The sequence below is a fragment of the Ornithodoros turicata genome, chromosome 1, assembly GCF_037126465.1.
Source record: "Ornithodoros turicata isolate Travis chromosome 1, ASM3712646v1, whole genome shotgun sequence".
Classification (NCBI taxonomy): domain Eukaryota; kingdom Metazoa; phylum Arthropoda; class Arachnida; order Ixodida; family Argasidae; genus Ornithodoros; species Ornithodoros turicata.
In genome coordinates this window covers 189596397-189616102 of record NC_088201.1, presented here as the reverse complement: position 1 = coordinate 189616102, position 19706 = coordinate 189596397, and the positions used below count along the sequence as shown (strand labels likewise).

Below are 19706 nucleotides of genomic sequence, written 5' to 3'. Positions count from 1 at the left end.
CAGGGTACGGAGCATGCACACGCAAAATGTTGGGTAAATCGGGCGTTAGGTACGTAACTTACAGCACTCAACAGCGGGAAGCGTTTCGGGGCGTCGTCCCCCAGACACGTTGGCGTCGAAAAACTACAAAGCCAATATCTTATCTTGGAGAACGAAACTTTGCGGGCCTATAGGACAAACTCGATTGAAAAGAGCGCGTCGAGACATTCAAAACTATGTTACAGACGACTATGTAGATGCAACTGGGGCGGTTTTAGGAAAATACGGCCGCCCGTTACATGTATTGTGAGGAGTGCAAACACGGAAACCGGTAACTGGAGAATCAGTGAAGTTCCAGAGCAGCGGTAAATTTTGTCACGTTTGTTACGTCATGCAGAGTAGGTTACAAAAAATGAACATCGTCGGACGCGAGCTTCCTTCCGAAAAAGGACCCAAAATTTTCAAAGAGAGCTTCGCAAACGCGTCTTCACCCACAATTTCTGAACCGCTAAAGACCGGACCGCGGTGTGATTTGGCCGATCATAGAACTATTCGAGACCTATTTGGACACAAATTTTGGCGTGAATCCGGCAAACGCCGCGGGAGTGACGGCGCTCCGAATGTGTCGTATATGTGCTGATGGAAGCCAAAAATTTCCACATTTCTCAGCTACCGTTAGGATTTCTCAGAAACTTCGGGCGTGTTTGTGAAGGGGGAGGAATGCGGAATCTGTCACAACAAGTAGCTTCTTGATAGGAACATTTTAGGCCTCTATATTAGACGCACAACGCCATCAAGCGACACCACCGTCACTCGATAGAGACTCACTACTGCCATGAACCACAAGGGTCCCCAAGAGTCTTGAGCAGGCTACCCGTGTACTTCAGATAAATACCTGAAGAATCGATACTTTGAGTACCGGATAAGGTTTGAAAGCAGGACAAATCTATGTTAGGGTATAACTAATTGTATTCTTAGCAAAAAGTGACATCATCCAACCTGACCTAACCTAGTCATGTGTGTCAACTCGCGTGTCGCTCGGAGCGTGTATCCTATTTCTGCATCATTTCCGTCCGTCCATTACTATTTAGTTCCTAACACAGGAACGTAGCAGTGAGTTTATGTGTCTGCACGTTCCTCCAGGGCAGTGACACACATTTGGTTCGCACAATCCATTTTTATAAGGTAAGTGTGTGATGCAATGAAGTGGCCCATTTCAAAAACTAGTTTGGCATAATTGTAATCATAACTATGTGGCAGAATCAACGTTTCGAATTATGTGTCATGTGTGATTCCTGTCCCCCATACTATCCTAATGTGCATCATACGGCCCCATATGTGTACTATTGCTGTCACATATGAAGTCGTATGGAACCCATATTGCTGCCACATCCCTTCATACGGGTGAAAGATATGTGATATACGGTCCCATATCACTTCATATGAGGCCCACATAAGTACCATATTGACTCCATATGACTCCGTACGGTACCCATAAGAATGCCATATTGCCTACATATGACTTCATAGGCGGCCCATATGTATAAATATAGGACCCATACGAATCTGTACGGGAACCATACAAACTGATATAGGAACCGTATGAGTCTCATACGGGATTTTTCAATAGGGTGCTTTCTTCTTTCAGTTATGGACAGTAAGCCCCACCGAAGTCAACAACCCACCGCACCTGCCTTCCACCGCGTCCTGCAATGGAACTGCGCCGGACTGCGACCCAGACTGGCCGAGCTCAAGCAACGCCTCACCAAGGCCACCTACAGCGTCATCTGCCTCCAATAATGCAACATTCCCGACATGGCTTCATCGTGTACACCTACCAGGCTTCATCATCTACATCTCTCTCAGCCTCCCATACACCCCTCACGCCTGTACGGCAGTTTTCGTCTCAAGGCACCTGGCCCAAACACAGTTGCCCACAGACCAACTGTCGTCGACCATGGCCGAAGTCACAGCTGTAAAGGTAAATTCTGGAAAGGACGAACTCACTCTCGCCTCTGTCTATATCCGACTCAGTTCATCGGACCCGAGGGACGAGCTACCTGGCGACTTATCCCCCCCCTGACTTAGGCCCCCAGCTTATCTGTAGAAACTTCAACGCGCACCATCCGCTCTGGGGTTCCTGCAACGCTGACCGCCGTGCTCTACGCCTAGTGCAGTCCCTCAAGGATTGCAGTCCGCTCGTCGCGAACACAGCTGAGATAACAGGCCACAGTATCTCATAGTATCTTTACAGGCCACAGTATCTAGTGCTATCGACGTCACCCTGCACACTGGGAAGGAGTAGGAATGGACAGCCGGGGAAGCGACCACTTCCCGATCGACGTGACCCAGGCCTACAGACACCGGGCCCCGCAGCGCCGGACCACCATTGTCGTGTGGGACTCTTTGCGAGTCAGCCTGGTCGGAGCTCCAGCCTCCCAGGACATCTGCGAAGACATCAGGACAGTCCAGGACGGCGCCAGCAACCGGCCCGAAACCTGATCTGAAGTACTTCCGTCTGTGTGCTGCGAGGCGCCGCGCACAGAGGTCGCTGCGTCGGAACCACTCCCACGGGCGTCACACGGCATATCGACGAGTTTCCGCCGCGCTGCGCAGATATGCGGTCACTCTGCAGCGCTCCCAATGGAAGCAGTTCTCAGCCTCCCTGACCAGCGGCACATCGGCCCGGAAACTCTGGTGTTTTGTCAACGCCCTGGGGGAAGGAGGACGGCGAAGCCCTTGAGCTCCATAGCTCTTGCCAAAGTGTCTCCCTGGAGGAGGTGGAGGAGGATTTCGCAGACCTGTTCGGCGCAGGGAGGGACGTCCCTTCAACAGCGGGGCATCCCCCATGGACCTGAATCACCCCTTCACGGCCGGAGAACTGCGCTTCGCCCTGGACCACCTGAAAGCCTGGTGAGCCCCTGGAATGGACGGACTCACCCACCAGTGCCTGCGGAATCTACCGGACAAAAGAACTACACGGCTCCTGGATACCATCAACCAGTGCTGGGACCAGGGCATGCCACCACCATCCTGGAAAGACAGCGTTATCGTGCCGATTTTGAACCGAGGGAAGCCCCGGTCGAACTGAGCTGCTGTCGGCGGATATCACTCACATCATGTTTGGCCAAGTTGACAGAGCGGTTGCTACACCGCCGCATCGCATGGCTACTTGATTCCAAGTCCTTTTTTTCCCCTGCATGACAGGTTTTCGACGCAACCTTTGCAGCCAGGACTCTGTGCTGGACCTGATCTCGTACGTTAACGACGCCGCCCAACGCGAGTGCCGAATGGCAGCGGTGTTCATCGAGATCAAGGCCGCCTTCGACAGCGTCTCCATCATCACCGTCATGGACTTCCTCGTCGATCCTGTAATCGGAGGCAAGGTAGCTGCTTTCATCCACGCTTTACTGTCTGATCGCTCTTTCAGGGTCCGACTGGGGTCGGCGCTGAGCTCCACACGTCCTCAAAACCTCGGTCTACCTCAAGGCAGTATCCTGAGCCCCCTGTTCTTCAACCTCCTCATTGCTGGACTCCCCAAGGCCCTACCTGCGGGAACACTTGCTCTACCACTGTCCATGTACGCGGACGGCATCTGTCCGTGGACCAACGGCAAGGACCCCTGGAAAGTGAGGGAGACCATCCAAATGGGCGTGGATGCTACGACCGAATACATCCGTAGCATCGGACTCACACCGTTAGCCGAAAAGACCAGGATCATGCTGGTTGGATCCAAGGCAAACTGGCGTAGCCTGCACGAACCGATCCTGATGAAAAACACCACTGGTACGTGTCCACCGTTTTCTCGGAGTAACCTTGCATTCCAGATCTTCCTGGGCGCCACTCGTCAAGGACCTCCAGACCACATGCAAGACAACCCTGAACGTGACCAAGCGACTCAGCGGACGGCACTCTGGCTGCCCCCAGAGGACTGTCCTGGCCATCCACAACGCAATCACGGCCGCACGGATCCTGTTTGGACTTCCCTACGCCAAGCCCAGCAGAACAGCGCCGGAATCCCTGAAACTGCTCCACCATCACGTAATGAAGCTGGCTGTCGGACTCCCACCTGGGGCTTGGAACGTCGCCGTGTACGCCGAGGCTGCCGCTCTCCTCCTCCAACTTAGTGCCACCAAACACCTGCTGAACCAGCTCACCCGACTGAACAGGACAACAACCGGAAGGGCTCTACTGCAGCGTCTAAGGGACTAACAGCGGAGCCGTTTTTCGTGCACTCTTTTCACGCAAGACCAGCTGTTCCAGCCCATCCCACCAGTCGCAAGCCCAGATGCTCCATTGAGGCTCCTCGAGACCACCATCCACGCAACATTACCAGGCCTGACACGGAAAAAGGAGATACCGGACGCGGTGGCACAGTTCCTTGCCACCTTCATGAGAGGTACCAGGACTACCTGCAAGTGTACCAAAGCGAAGAAAAGATTGCCCAGGATTTGGTGAAAAACCCGTCCATAGTGGTCAGAGGTACAGAGTACAAGCTAAACTGCCTGGGTTACCGCGCCACTGGGATATCAGTTTTTCACTATCCAGTGGACGACCACATTAGCTACTTTGAGAGTGCGTTTGCCCAGTACCGAAAAGTGGTAAAAGTAGAAGAGGCCATATATTAAAAGCACAAACAATGGGGAAGCGGCGTCTTCGAAGTTTATATCGAAATGGAAAAAAAAACGTCCCAAATTACCTGAAGGCCAACGTTGCTAGCCGTAGCTTTGTGGTCCAGTGTACGTAGCAAGGAGTAACTCGGGTATGCCGGACGGCGGCAGGGGCACCTGAATAGGAACTGTAACACGCCAAAATGTACACGTTGCGGAATATTCGGACACCCGTCGTGTACTAAGCCTTGCCCGCGATGCCGATGCAACCACCCGATAGCTGAGTGTAGGCAGAGGACCTTTGCAGCAGCTTGGACAACTCGAAGAAACTCGTGCCTCCACTCGATGTAATCCCAGAAACCACGGATCTCGAGGTCGAAGTCGTGGTACTATCTGACACCGGAAACAAAGAGGAAAATCAAATCGAGAACAAAGAACAACCGAAAGATGCGCCAACCAGTGGCGCAAGTAATGAACACAGAAATGAGAAAATCGATAGTGATAAACCACATCTCGATGAAAATAAATGGCCGCTACTTAGACCACGGCATAATGACGAGGTCCCAGTGAATCATTCAATAACGATGAATAGGAAAAAGAAAAAAAAGACATCCTTTATCTCACTTGATGCACAAGATGAACAAGAACGATTGAAGGAGTCTCGAAGTGCGCCATTAATCACGGCACAACCGATCGATTTACAGACAGTGTCTTTTCCTTTTGACAAAGCACCTTTCGGTGCTCTAGGTGGTAACACAAGTAATACCCCACCGATAAGGATAGAGCGCGAAGTTGAACCTATCAAAGGTATAACGAGCGAAGAAAATGAAACTGCCCCGAGTGAACATGCTATCAGCCACGAAACAGCGAAACACATAAAGAAAAGCGCACGTAGGAAAAAACAAAAAGGAACTATACAAAAAGCATCGATAGGAGCAACAGTTGCCTTCATCGAAACATTCCAACATGTGCCGCGTCTATCAAGTGAAACAGACTCAGAAAGCGATGATAAGTCGCCGGCAGCAAAACATTTCAAGAAAAAGACAGAAAAGGCAGAAGAAGCTCAGAACAATCCAGTGATGATGAGGAGGTACAAACGCGAACCCAAACAGGGCACGAACAGACGGAAGTAAACACGAGTGACTCAAATGAGGATAGTTATCAAAGCCTGGCGTGGGACACATCCGCTGACATGCTGGTAGCAGATAATGACGGCGAACACTTAGAAGATACCTTATAGGAAAAAAAGGTAAAAAAAAAACTTCCCTGTAACATGTCAGAAACTTTTATGATTAGAATTTCCTTTCTTTCATGATAATGAATGACGGCTGTTTACAAATAGCTACGTGGAACGTAAGGGGTTTTTGCGTGCACTGCCAAGGCTCAAGAACAGTTATGAACGCTGCCCTCTCTCTTTCAGTGCACACGAGAAGCTGCATCACCTCCTGGCGTCCGGCCACCGCGTCGCACTACAGTGGGTCCCATCCCACAAAGGCATCCCCGCCAACGAGATGGTAGACGCCCTGAGAAAGCAGGCCACCACCATGACCCTGGTCCACAAGGCACCTCCCACCACCAGCCAGGCTAAGAAGACCATGGCCCTCCGCGTGCGCAGTTTCCACACGGACAAGCTCACTGTGGAAGGGATAGCACCTCCACCCTGCAACACAGCTGTCCTATCCAGGGACGAGGCTGCTGCTGACGCTCCGAACGTACGGGCGTACGGCTTCACGATCGCCCAGATCGACCACCCACGCTGCGGAACCTGCGGAGTCCAGGAGAGCGTTGCTCACCTAATTACCCGCTGTAGAGAGACTGCTTCTTAGAGAGAACTTCTTTTCCAGAACCTGACCAGCACCGGTATCACCGACCATAGCCAGGTTAACCTGATCTACCACATGGGCCCACCACACCAGCGCCGACCTATACAGAGGGAGCTGCTGCAGTTCTTGAGCTCTACCGTCCTGGACACCCACCTGTAGCTGCCGTCGCCACCCTCCAGACTTCTATAGCCTGACGCTACCTAGGGCAGCTTAGGGCCCCCAGGAAATGGCAAGAGCCACAGAGCCACCCTTGGCCCTCCGAGATCATTCAGAACCAGCTGCGGAAACCTCGGACCCTTCCCACCCACTCCATCACCTTTCTCTCTTTTTTCTCTCACTTTCCTTCATCCCCTCTCCTATCCCTTTCCCAGCGGGTGAAACTTGCCGTCGGTTTTGAGAGGTCTTCCTTTTGAGTCTTCCTTTGTGCCCTCCAGCCCACTCCGTAGATTCCGTCCTTGTCTCTCGAAGCGAGCGCACGTTCGCTTCCTCTGCTCCTGTCAAGGTCAAGTCGAATGTCGCTCACATCGCCGGTGCCTGCCTGTCTGGGCACTCCCGCTTTCGCGTCTGCTTCGCGGAAACCTTTGTTTTGTCAACAACAGCTCTTATCAGACCTCTCCAGTGTTCTGATTGCTCTACTTCAGTGTTGTGTTGTGCTGTGTATGGTGACATCTATCACTGGATTAGGCTTCAGCCAAAGACGATCATCCCCCGTCACATGGATGCGATCGACAATCTCTGGCAAGTAAAGAAAAACGCTCTAGCCACTGCTGCAGCCCTGCTGCCCAGACAAAGTACAATGTCCGAAACAGCTTTTCTGCAACACCACTCACCTCCCGCTTACTCGGAAGAACCCATTCAACCGCTCAGCAACAAAACTCATGTACAGGTAATTGAAGATGCTCGTCTCGCCTCCTGGACGCCCTTCATGCATGAAACAGTGATGGAAACGATGACGCGCTCTCGCGCAGCAGTTACTCATGATCGCAAACAAGTGACGAAGACATGAAGCGTTCTACTGAATGAGAAAGTGACGGGTTCTCACTACCGCGTCGCCAACTGAAAAGGAAGAGACTAATCGAACGCGGTCTCAGGAACTCAAGTGAGGAGACTGTCAAGAGCATCCGCCGATATCAGCGCACGGAATTTCTACACCGCACAGTCCTCTTCCGTCCTACAGGTGAGGAGGTAAATGTTGGTAGCCTTCAGATATTGAAACTCGAACATTTCCTCGAATCTGAGGCCCCCTATGAAATCGCTGAAATTAGAACGAACATGGCAAAAATCATCGCTGCCGTGGACCTAAATTCTAACGGTGGTGTGAGCAAGCTCCTTTGCCTAACGCGTCTCTGCAGCCAAAAAGTCAATGCCTTCCTCCCGGCCACTCCCAGCTCTACAGTTGGTCTAATCCGCGTGAAGGACTTGACAATCAAAGATTCCGACATGAAGCAGCGCCGCCGTTCAACTGTACCAGTATAGAACGTCAGGCAGGGGGAAAAGGCGAGTGGGTAAAGGTTAGTTTTTTTACTGGCCCGCTTCCAAAATGTCTGCACATCGGAGCACTTAACTGCCCAGTTAGTATCTACATGCCAAAGCCCATGCAGTGCGGAAAGTATGGGAGTTTTGACCATGTGAAAGCCACATGTGAACGAAAAGTGTCTTGCCTGCAGTGCGCCGGGGACCACACCCTAGCCGATTGCCAGAAAGAAGTTGTGCTGAAGTGCGCAAATTGCGTGGAGCAACATTCAGCGCTCGACAGCTCGTGTCTTGTAAAACAACTTGAGACAGCAGCAAACTGCTACAGTCTCAAGAAAAAGACGATAGTCAAGGAAGCTTGCCAAAATTCTCAGGAACAACAAAGCTGGCTCATCAAAGAAAGCTCCTGAGACAGCAAACTGCACTTCAGAACCCCACCACAAAGTGACGCAACAACCAGAACGCCAAACTCCATCCAGCAGCCAGTCAGGACACTCAGGCAAGTTGACATATAAGGATGTTGTCAGTGGCAAACCCGCCAAAGCCCAACCACCAACTGACCCTTTGGAACCCATCTCGTCAGCTGGCCTCCGTGCAGGTGCCCGCCGTGTTATGGGAGATGCCTCACTCAACTCATCCAGCTTCCCGAAATATCTCAAAGTCGATCGGCCAACGCCTTCACTGGAAGCAACAGTGCCACAGAACGCAGCGGATTCTTGCCCTATATCCTTATCCGCAACCATCATTACGTTAGTCTTCAAGATCATTGAAGCCACCATGAACTGCTCCTGGGTACCAGCTCCTGTTTCTCTGTTTGTGCCGTTTCAAGGGGCCGTCGCCTCTTTCTTCTGTGCATAGACTTTCTGTGGATAACTCAGTTCAACTATCTAGTGCCGACAGCTCTTTCTCATCGTCATGAATAGTGCACGTTCACAAGTCCCAAACCCCCACTCCCTGCCAAAAATCCTGCAATGGAACTGTTTTGGCCTCCCCGATTCAAGCTTGCAGAACTAAAACACTAGTTTCTGAAAACCCCATACAGTGTGATGTGCCTCCAAGAGTCCAACCTCCCTGACGGTAGGGGCTTTTCCAAATAAACAAGGTACACTACTCCTTGCATCCCTTATGCCACTCATGGCAGTGCAGCTCTTTTTGTTGCAAAGCACCTCCCCCAGACGGAGCTGCCTACTGCAAGGCTATGCTCAACAGACGCGGAAATCGCTGCAGTAAAAATCCGCTTTGGAAACAACGAACTAACTGTCGCTTCAGTATACCTCCGTCCGAGTGTTGTTGCCAGTGCTCCATAACCTGTGGACTACATAAGACAAGTCAGCCCCTGCACGAGCGACACCACTGATCTGCTGCCGCCGGACTTCCTGCAGCAAGTACAGGCCATCCTGCCTGCCGACTTCAACGCCCATCATGCGCTATGGGGAAGCCATAAGATGGACGCCCGTGGAAGGCTAATCGTGTGAGCGCTCCAGAACAGGGACGTCCTCGTTGCAAACACTGTGGAGCCTACCTACATGCGTGCCCCGTACGCCAGTGCGACCGACGTGACCCTGCAAACGCCCGACGTTCCCGCGCACTGGGACATCGACATGGACACCAGAAGAAGCGACCATGTCCTCATCACGGTCACTCTGGCCTACAAAGACGCCATCCCCAAACGGAAGCACGCTGTCATCAACTGGAGCAAGTTCCGGGCACACCTAATTAATAATTGGGTGTTTACGTCGCGAGACAACTGAGATCATGAGCGACGCCACAGCGGTCGGTCTGTGGATTGCTTTTGCCCACCTGAGGCTTCTTTAACGTGCGATGAAAGCTCATCACACGGCACCCCGTATTTAACGTCCCTCGCGGAAGACGGCGTGTCTAAGCAACTTGTACCCTGCCACCAAGTTGCTGGCGTCCTCGGCCGGATTCGAACCCGCGATCTCGGCCGGGCACACCTATCTTCAGCCACCGGACATGACATCACTTACGAGATCGCTGCTGCACGAACAACCGAAACGCGGACCATCGTCACCCCCCACCCCCAGGTGTTCCCAAACCGGATCTAAAATTCCTGAATCTGAACGCCGCACGCCGACGAGCCCAACGTGCGGTGCGCAAGCACTACAGCCCAGAAAGCCTGACCAACTTCCGTGGCATCTCGGCCGTCCTGCGACGTCACGCCGTCTCACTGGTACGGGAGCACTGGAAAGCTTTTTCTGCCTCTCTCACCTGCCACACGCCGTCCAGAAAGATCTGGGGAGTAGCTAAATCCCTCATGCCACAATGAGGCTGTTCCAGTCACTGGCCATCGCCAAAGGAATAACGGTGGACGAGCTCGCAGAAGTCTTCGCTGAAAATTTGGGCGAAGGAAGAGACGTACCCATCACCTCCACACCGAGGCCTGCCCACGCAATCACCGACAGCCCGTTCACTGCCATGGAACTGCATTGCGCTCTGGCACGACTCAGGTCGAAATCTACACCAGCTCCGGTGGCGCAGCGGTAACGCGTGCGCTTGGAGACTGGGAGGTCCGCGGTTCGAATCCGCGGGCCGGCTGTGCCGTCTGGGGTTTTTCCTGGGTTTCCCTCAGATGTGTAATAGGCGTATGCCGGCACAGTTCCCCTGAAGTCGGCCCATGGACGCAGCTATCCTCCCCCCGAGCGGATTCCGTTCGGTCTGCCACTTCACCCTCTCCTCTCCTCCTCTCCACCACCTTTCCCTTCCCGAGAAACATGCCGCCTAACCAGGCAGGCAGACCTCTCGGGTTCCTCCCAACGACACTCCTCCTCCTCCTCCTCCGTCGAAATCTACGCCCGTCGCAGATTGCGTATCCAACCAGAGCCTGCGCAACTCTCCCGGCTCCTGGACGCCATTAACCTACACTGGTGCCAAGGATGCCCCCCTTCCCCCGAATGGCGACACAGCACCATCGTGCCGATCCCAAAGCACCAAAACCCGCCAGTGAAGTCTCCTCCTATAGGCCAATTTCCCTCATCTCTTGATGATGATTCACCGTCAGAGAGGATGATTCACCGTCGCATCATGTGGCTCCTCTACTGGTGAGTGTGTGTGTGTGTGTGTATTTGAAAGTTTAGTGGCGCGAGGGCAACTAAGGCCAAAAGACGCGAAATCAATGACGAATGTGAGCTCAAGGTGAATTACTGGGTATGGATGGATTAATAAAAATCATGTTCAGTACGTCATAAAATAGATGATCTAAAAACTGTTAAAAGATCCAAGCTTTTACAGGGTACCTTTCAGCTTAGTGGTTAATAAAAATTTGATGACATTTATGTGTGGCACAACTCGTTCCTCACTCAGCAAGAGAGAAGGGTGATAAAGGATTTGATATCGACAAAATGCCGAAAAGTAAGTGCAACGAGTTCATATAAAAGACATGTCAAAAGAATATGTATTAGTGTCGAAGGTTCGCAACAATGATGGCATTCTGGCTGTTCTTCACCTAACAATAAGTGACGATGTGTTATGTATGTTGGTATGTCCGATCCGAAGTCTTGCAAATGTAACTTCACCAAACCTGTTTTTGTTGCGACTGCTACCCCATTCGTTAACTGTTGGTTTGATCATGTGTAACTTCTTTTGTATTTCCGTATTCAAGCTTTCCTGCCATAACGATAGCACGCTCGACTAATGCTCCCGACACTGCTACCGCCGTGCATAATTGGTTTCCGCCGCCACCTCAGCTGCCAGAACTCACTGCTTGACTACGTCTCGGACGTTCACAACGCGGCCGAGAACAAGCTCAAGACAGCCGACGTGTTCTTTGACGTCAAGGCCGCATTTGACACGGTTCCAGCAGTGATGCACTGGGCAATGTAGGCATAGGAGGCAGGGCTGCTTTGTACATCCACAGCCTGATTGCAGACCGGATACTCCGAGTTCGGCTCGGCACCACCCTCAGTATCTGGCATCGGAAAAACCTTAGAGTTCCACAGGGGTGTCTCTTCGGTCCGCTGTTATTCAACCTTCTGATGGCCGGTCTTCCCAGCACCCTTACACCTGTTTCGCCCGACTTAGGTTTGTCCATCTACGAGGACGACGTATGCGTGTGGACGTGCGGAAGGCGCCCCGAAGAACTGCATCAAAGTATACAGGAAGCAGTCGACGTAGCTAGCAACTACATCGAATCCCAAAGCCTCTCCATCTCAACTGAGAAAACTAAGCTCATGCTGCTCGGACCTGGCTCAAGCTGGGCAGGCCCGCAACCCATCGCCCTTCATCGAACCCCAATAGACTACACGAAAAAGCACAAATTCCTGGGAATTACGCTTGACAGCCGACTCTCCTGGGTTCGTTGCGTGGCTGCTGCAAATGAGGCATGCCTGTCTGTTTCCAGCATATGGTCCACCATTTCAGCGGCCCTTCATCGGGATGCCGATAGCGCACCGCAGTCATGCTGCACAATGCGACTACCGCTGCCACACTGCTCTTCGGCCTGCCATACGCCTTGCCCTGCCACTCAGCATTTGACACTTTGGAGGCAACACGCCGAATCGGCCTGAGACACGCCCTTGGTATCCCGTCCTCCACCCGATGTGACGCTGTGCTCGCAGAATCCAACGCAGTCCCTCTCCGCCTAGCTCTAACGCAACGGCTCCTGCAACAGATCGCACGGCTGCGCAAATCATCACCCGGTAGACAACTCATCCGCCGCCTGCAGGACCTTTTAGAATATCATCCCAAAGGTTCCACAAGCCACCAGCCCACTACCACCATGGACCTACAATGACCTAACCATCGGCTTGCGACTTTCCCCAAGAAAAGTGAAGTGGCTGACTCCGTGGCCAAAATGATCGCCGCTGACTAACTGACATAGCACTTCGAAGGATTCGTACACTTTTATACGGACGCTTTCATCGACGGCTCCAAAGGTGTCAGCGCCATCGCCCACCATGCACCTGCTCTCAACGTCTCCTGCGCCAAAGCCATCGCCCGAACCCTCCCATCTATAGAGGCTGAGCTGCTAGCCATCAAAAAGGCATTGGACACTGTAGGCAAAAGAGCCCCCACAAAGGCCATCTTCATCACAGACTCAAGAGGAGCCCTTGCCCGCATCCTCAATCACCATAATCAATGCCACTGCGCCAGCCGGTTCAGAAGCAAAATTCAAGCTCTGCGCGACGCAGGCATCACTGTAGCCCTTCAATGGGTGCCTAGCCACACGGGAATTCCCGGTAACGAAGTCGCCGACCAACTTTGCAGACAGGCATCGCAAAAGCTGCCCCCCCTCCCCCTACAGAGCCCAGTCCACAGCGAGCTGAATAAAGAAAACCATCAATACACATATCTGGATCTTCATCCCGATGGACCCATGGCCCCCGGCACTGCCCTGCCTCACCTCTGACCTCGGCCGCCGAGAGGCAGCGCTGCCGCTCTCAATCCGAAGTGCAACCGCCCGGACGTATGCTCGCCAGGTCAAGCGTGGAAAAATCAACAGCCCCGTGCGTCCAGCTTGCCGGAAACCATGCTGCATCTACGCGACACCCGCCAAGCGACTGCAGCTGCCCGAGGGAGCATGCTACAAGCACTACATGACGCCCACACCGACGACATAACCGCCACAAACATCCTGTACCCCATGGGCGCCCTACGTCAACGCAGAACCATCCAGTCGGCTTTCCCGCATTTCCCGAGATCTACTGGACTCCATCAACGGCTGTAGCCCGACCAGCCTCCCAGCGGCACATATGAAACCAGTGACCGTCATCACGGCACCCACAAGGTCCTTCTACGGCTGGCCAGCCGTGTAAAAAGCCCAGCCGGCATGTCGACCCCTTGCAGCCCAGCCAACTATGGGAGTTGCCCCAAGCGCCGTGCTGCGATCGTCTCAGTGAAAGAAGAGCCTGTGATGATAGACCATGGGGCGTGTGGGGACTGAGGCATCTGAGGGGATAGACATGTTACTCAACATGACTCCAAGCAAAACAACGTGACATGTGAAGCATGTTGCGACTGACCTCCGTAAACTGTTCTTGCCAGCTCAGGTCAACAGGCATTGTCACAGAGCAGGATGGCAAAGAGGTCACTATCTGTAGAAACTGAGATGTGAAGTGCCTGTGACTGGATAGCTTCTGTAGGAGCCTGCAGAAATATATTGTAAACTGCATAATATAGAGCAAATGCTGTGACACACGCACCAAAAGCAAAAAGCACACGCACTAAACACAAATATTGTATGCTCGCTTTGTTCGTGCGATTTTAGCTAAACGACTCAGTCACGGGTCACATATGAAAAATAGAGTGTGAAAAACGAAATGCATGAAGAGTGCTGGGTTCCCTGGAACTCCACAAAGCTATGGAACATTACCTGTTTCAACACACTCTTCGGTGATTTCCATGTCAGCGCTCATATTCCCTCGCAGCGTCTTCAACGATCTGCAAACACAGCTGTTGCAGTTTACCAATAACGAGATATATTCTGATATCACATCCTTTCGTCGTCGTTTCGTGAGCTCCACGCATTCGTCTGCTGGCGACAGCTCGTCACAGCCAAGAGGAACAGCCCCACGCTTCAAATTCCTCGGAGATTTCACCAGACCGAACTGGAACTTGAAGCGATCAGTTCTCAAAGCCTCTCAAAGCATCTCAAAGCCACAGCTGGAGAAATGCGCGGAACAAACTCTTGCCGCTTTCGCCGTCTTCCAGTCCGGCGGTTTGCCCAAGGCATCTATCCATGCCTTCCGTAATTCCGCCTCACTCGGAAAAAGAAAAAAACGAGAGCGTCGGATCTTTCACTGAAGTCCTCGTACAGTAGACCGAAGCACAACTTACACCAACCATGTTATAGATCAAAGTGGACGAAACGGATAAAACAGGATAGCTACACGGTCACAATCGTCACGCCAAAGTGATCAACAACAAACTGACATTCCATTCATGTGCGCAATCATGTGACCAAAACAGACGCCAGAGACGTTGTTACGCACATTGTTGCCCGAATACATGGTGCTGCTCGGAGCAGACTGCGCTTTTCTGTTAAACCAAGTTTGTAAATGTTTTTCAGCGTTTCTGAAGAAAACTTTTCGGTGACATTAATTTTAAGCTACCGCGATTCCATACACACCACCAGCTCAACTATGTTTTTGTTCCGGACACTACCTTTAAGGTGATTCTTGCGGATAAAGACCACTCACGAGAGCTTCCACTGGACAGGAATCCAACAGTCCCGGAGGGAGACATTGACAATCCCCACGAGAAGGGACGGGTGGGAGGACCACACACACTTGAGAAGTCTGATAGACACTTTGTCGTGGACGGGAGCAGAGGGGCAGAATGCGTGGATGTGCGGATCGTGGTCGTCAAGGGAAACAGGGACATATCCCTTGGGAGCGGACAACTGGAAACTAAGAGCGCGCCACGGCAGCGTATTGGTAAAGCGGCGCTCGAGATCACGGGCGCGCTCATTCAGGAGGAAGCATATATCGGACAGGATGGAAAGGTCGTGGAAGGAGCGCTCATTGGCGGGAGGGAGCGCGACGAAGCAAACGATAGAGGGAGCCGCGACGCATGGAAAACGACACATGGGAATGCAGAGAGAAACAGTGCTCAGATATAGCCTTGGAAACGGCGAGCTTGAAGGAAGGCTTGAGGCGCTTGTAAGCACCCAGTTGAGAGGGCAGGTGTTGTGGAGGAGCTTCTTCCTAGCAGCTTTGCGCAGGGGGAGAGAACGGGCGCAGGACACATTCCACCAGGCGGGGAGCGGGCAACTAGTGCGCTTCACGCTGGAGAAGGACGCGGCAGAGACAGACTCCGTGACGGCCGAGAGGAACAGTGAGCTGGAGGTAATGTCGCACACGTCCTGCAGGAGGTGCTGGTTGAGGTAGGCCACCTGGGAGGATAACTGGACAAAATGACACACACTGAGCACATGGGGCAGATGAAAAAGAGGCGGAGTCAACCATGAAGAGAAGAGGCACATGGTCGCTATTGACACGATGTGGAGTGGCTGCCAAAAGGCGATGAGACAGGGATCAGAGAAGAAAGAAATGGCAATGGAGGATGATTGGCGATTGCGGAAGAACGTTGAGTGCTGCGAGTTGGCCAGCGCAAGGGAGTTTGCTGTGACCCAGGCGTACAAACGCAGGCCGCGGGGGTCAGTGCGATAGTCCCATGGAAAATGGTGGGAGTTGAAGTCGCCCAATAGGACGATATTGGACGAGCAAGAAGCAAGGGCGGAATCAAAGACAGCCTCGTCGACGAAACCGCCAGGGCAGTACGCATTAGCAAAAAAAAAAAAAAAAAAACCGGGGAAGCCCACATGGGGCGCAGAGCTGGACTAGAAGAAGCTCTGCAGCTGGGGTACATGATGATGAGGCGAGGGCAGAGCTACCAAGCGTGACGAGGCCCCCACCACGCCTGTTGTCCCTGTCACAGCGGAAAGTAGAGAAGCCAGGGATGGAGAAGGCGTCGCCAGAAAGAAGCCAATATTCCTACAGACACACTATGTGAGGGGAGTAAGTACAGATTCGCACATGAAGGTCAATGAGCGAGGTCAAGACGTTGCGGCAGTTCCACTGAAGGGTTTTAAGGAGGACCATCAGAAGCAATACTCGACTTGACAATTTGAGCCAGAAGGTCCTTGGGGACTTGGCAGGCCTTTTTGTGCTGAGAAGGAGAAGGAGGTGAGGGCACACCTACACTCTTGGCAGAAGGACAGTCTTGCGAAGCAGACCTCACCATGGGCTCAGGAGGAGGCTCGTGGAAAGCAGGGGGAAGCGAAGGAGGAGGCAGAGGAGGGCATACAGCAGGGGTAGCGCAACCGGAGGCGGCAGCAGAAAGAGAGCTAGGAGCAGAAGGGACAGTAGGGGGAGGGGAAGCACCAACTGGATACGGGGCGGCGTCAGCATCCTCTGGAGCAGGGGGACGCAACAACTTCTCGAGAGCCTCAGAGATGCAAGCATCGATAAGCTTAACCAGGTCATCCCGACAAGGAAAATGGTAAATGCCGGCAGAGGAAACAGCGCTGTATGAAGAAGACGCAGAACGTGACGAGATAATATTCACGGTTTCAGCGCGCGAGCACGGGTTAGTATCCGTAGTGTGTAAGACGGAGAGCTCGGACTCCCTCGCCGGACGGAATCCGAATCGGTCGCATACGGACTTCTGCTGAGGCAACAAGAGAGCTGAGAAGCCCGACATACCGAGTCCGAATGATCAAGGGAACACTTCTTGCAGCGAACAGCAGAACGACATGACTTAGCGCGATGACAGAAGCGCCTGCACTGTGCACACTGCAAAGGGCGCCGAATGAAGTCATCCACCGGAAAGATACACGGCCAAGCTTAGACCTCGAGCGGGCGGGTTTGTCCCATAAAAGTAACAATGACGCAGCCAATGGGAGATTCGACGGCGTTAACAAGCCTGCCGCAGCGTTAAACAGAGAGGACATCGCAGGGAATAAACAAATCGAGAAGGTCGACCGCCGACAAGGACAAGTCTACAACGCGAGAGATGCATGCCTTTGACACACGTCAGGTGAGGAGAGACGAAAGCACGCACAGGGACAGCGCCAAAATGATCATATTTCAGGAGGTCTATCACCGACAGCGGGTTCGAGGATCGACAGATCATGCCACTACGAGAGTAGGAACGCATATCGCAGATATTCATATAAGCGGAAGAGGCACGCTCAAACTCACGTTGGATCAGCCGCGGATTCTCGAGCGAAAGGCGTGACTCGTTATTCGGGACAAGAGTGATGGGGACGGAAGACAACCCAGCTCGAAGGAACACGCGGACGTCGTCCTCAAATACAATTTTGCGAGAAGCGAACCAATAGGGTTCCCAGCCAGCCGTCCCCGAACCGTCCATGGTCAGATCTGCCCTTCGTCGTTCCTGTTCCCGGGAAGGGAGAACAAAACCGTCTTCGTCGTCCGCTGGTTCGGGGTCCGTCGACTCGGCCAATCTATTGTTGTCCTGGGATATTTCAGACGCGGCATCCGATGCAGATTGCCGATCGCTGTTTGTTGCCTCTGCGTCGACGATATCCATACCCCATCAAGGGTTGATTTCTTCGCTGTCGGACGCCGTGGTGATGCCATCCGAGTTGCCTTGGAGCACTGATGCAGCCATCTTTAGGACACTCCAGCTGCGGTGTGCGACGTCTAGAAGTTTGCTGGACGATGCCGAAGAATAATCTCTGCACTGCATACAGGAAGCGCATGCGAAGCTCTGAAAAGAGCTGTTTAAGCGGCGTGGATAAGCCCCGAAACGGAGAGAAACGGCTGACGCGTCCGCACTCGTCGGCGTCTACAGGGTGAATGTCCGCAGAGCAATTATCTTGGAAAGGAGCGATGGAGAAACATACATCTCTCTTCGTAGCGCAGGAGAAGGTTGTGCAAACGGCGCGGGGGAGTGTGTGTGTGTGGGGGGGGTGACGTTGATGTAGAGGAAGTGGAAACAAGGTCTGCCTGCTCAAGAAGGCGGCACGTTTCGTTTCCTTGGGGAAGGGAAAGAGGAAATAAAGTAGAGAGAGGGGGAGGGTAGATGTTGAAAAGTCTAGTGTCCTCCATGAATTGGAGTAGGGTGTCTCTCACTCTGCCCCTTTCATTGTAGGTGCCTTGTGGGTGCGTGATGTCCGTTAATATAGCGTGTGCTTTGCCTTCATGCCGTAGGGATCGCTGAAGGGAGCTTCTTTCTTCTTCGTAGGAGGTACAGTGTAGGAGGATATGCTCTAGGTCGGCAGTCTCCTGGCATTGAGCGCATAGTGGGCTGTCTGCAATCCCAATTTTATGTAGAGAGGCCGGCGTGAAGGCACTACAAGTGCGGATGCGATGTATTGTGGCTACTTTCCGCCTTGGAAGCTCTTTGGTGGGGCACTGGGGTCTATCCGATGTGGTGGTGCCCACAGTAGCATGTTGGATGCTTCCTATGTATCTGAATACTGCCACGTGTGTGGCGTTGGGGTCGAAGGGGGCTTGTATGGAGGGGGGAAGATTGTGCACTTCTGTGGGCAATTTGTCGACTTGCTCATTGCCTGCGATTCCGACGTGTGATGGTAGCCACTGAAGACCAGAGTTCGAGGTAACTCGTTACTGTAACTAAGTTTTTTTTTTCTAACTTGTAACTCAACTCGGTACTTTTGCGCCGCGGTAACTTTCAGAGGAACTGGTTCCTTCTTCAGGTAACTTTGCCAAAGTAACTTAAGTTCCAAGTTACTTTTAACTCGCTTTTCTCTCACGTCCACATATTTTCTTGCTTTCTCTCCGGTTCCTTCATGCCATTTTTGCCATAAAACGTGATATTCAATCAATGACAGTATTTTATTGAGGAAGTAAGAACCGCTGCCATTGAAATAAAGCTGAACCATTGTGCGCCCACGGGGAGTAAGATGCAAGCGTTCGAATGCACCTCTACCAGAGAAACGTCATCACGACATTGGTAGACAGACAGAAACCAAAACAAATCGGGAGGAGAGGGCTGGGTTCCACGAACGGGCACTTGTTCGCTGCCTCCCATTGAAAGAAAACCAGGACCGAGGGTCGCGTCCCTTTCAGGCACCATATCGTAATCTCCTCAAGACCGTGAATTTCGGACGCCACCTTGTTCACCTCTAGCTTTGAGCGTAGTTCAATTCTACCAAATTTGGGCGCTGTCGAACACGACGAGGTCATTTGTTTACAAACAGGGAGAGGTCTATTGTTGGACATAAAGGAAAACGTGTCTAAGAGCGTTGCACTCCTCCGCAGGCAACTCAAGGTCTAGCTCAACTGCTCACGCGCGCTGTTTTTTTCTGCGCTCATGCTATTTTGTGTCCGAAGTAACTTGGAAGTAACTCGTTCTTTTTTTAAGTAACTCAGTA

At 52.5% G+C, this 19706-nt stretch overlaps 1 protein-coding gene across 1 annotated transcript; it reads right to left on the bottom strand.

Moving 5' to 3' along the window:
• Positions 1–16429: 16429 nt before the first annotated feature.
• Positions 16430–17044, bottom strand: LOC135392214 (uncharacterized). The gene has a single exon (XM_064622934.1). It carries the CDS (start codon positions 17042–17044, stop codon positions 16430–16432), a length of 615 nt encoding a protein of 204 aa, XP_064479004.1.
• Positions 17045–19706: the final 2662 nt, after the last annotated feature.

Coding starts and splice junctions, on each gene's coding strand:
- LOC135392214 (XM_064622934.1), bottom strand. CDS start 17,044: ATGTCGGGCTTCTCAGCTCTCTTGTTGCCTCAGCAGAAGTCCGTATGC.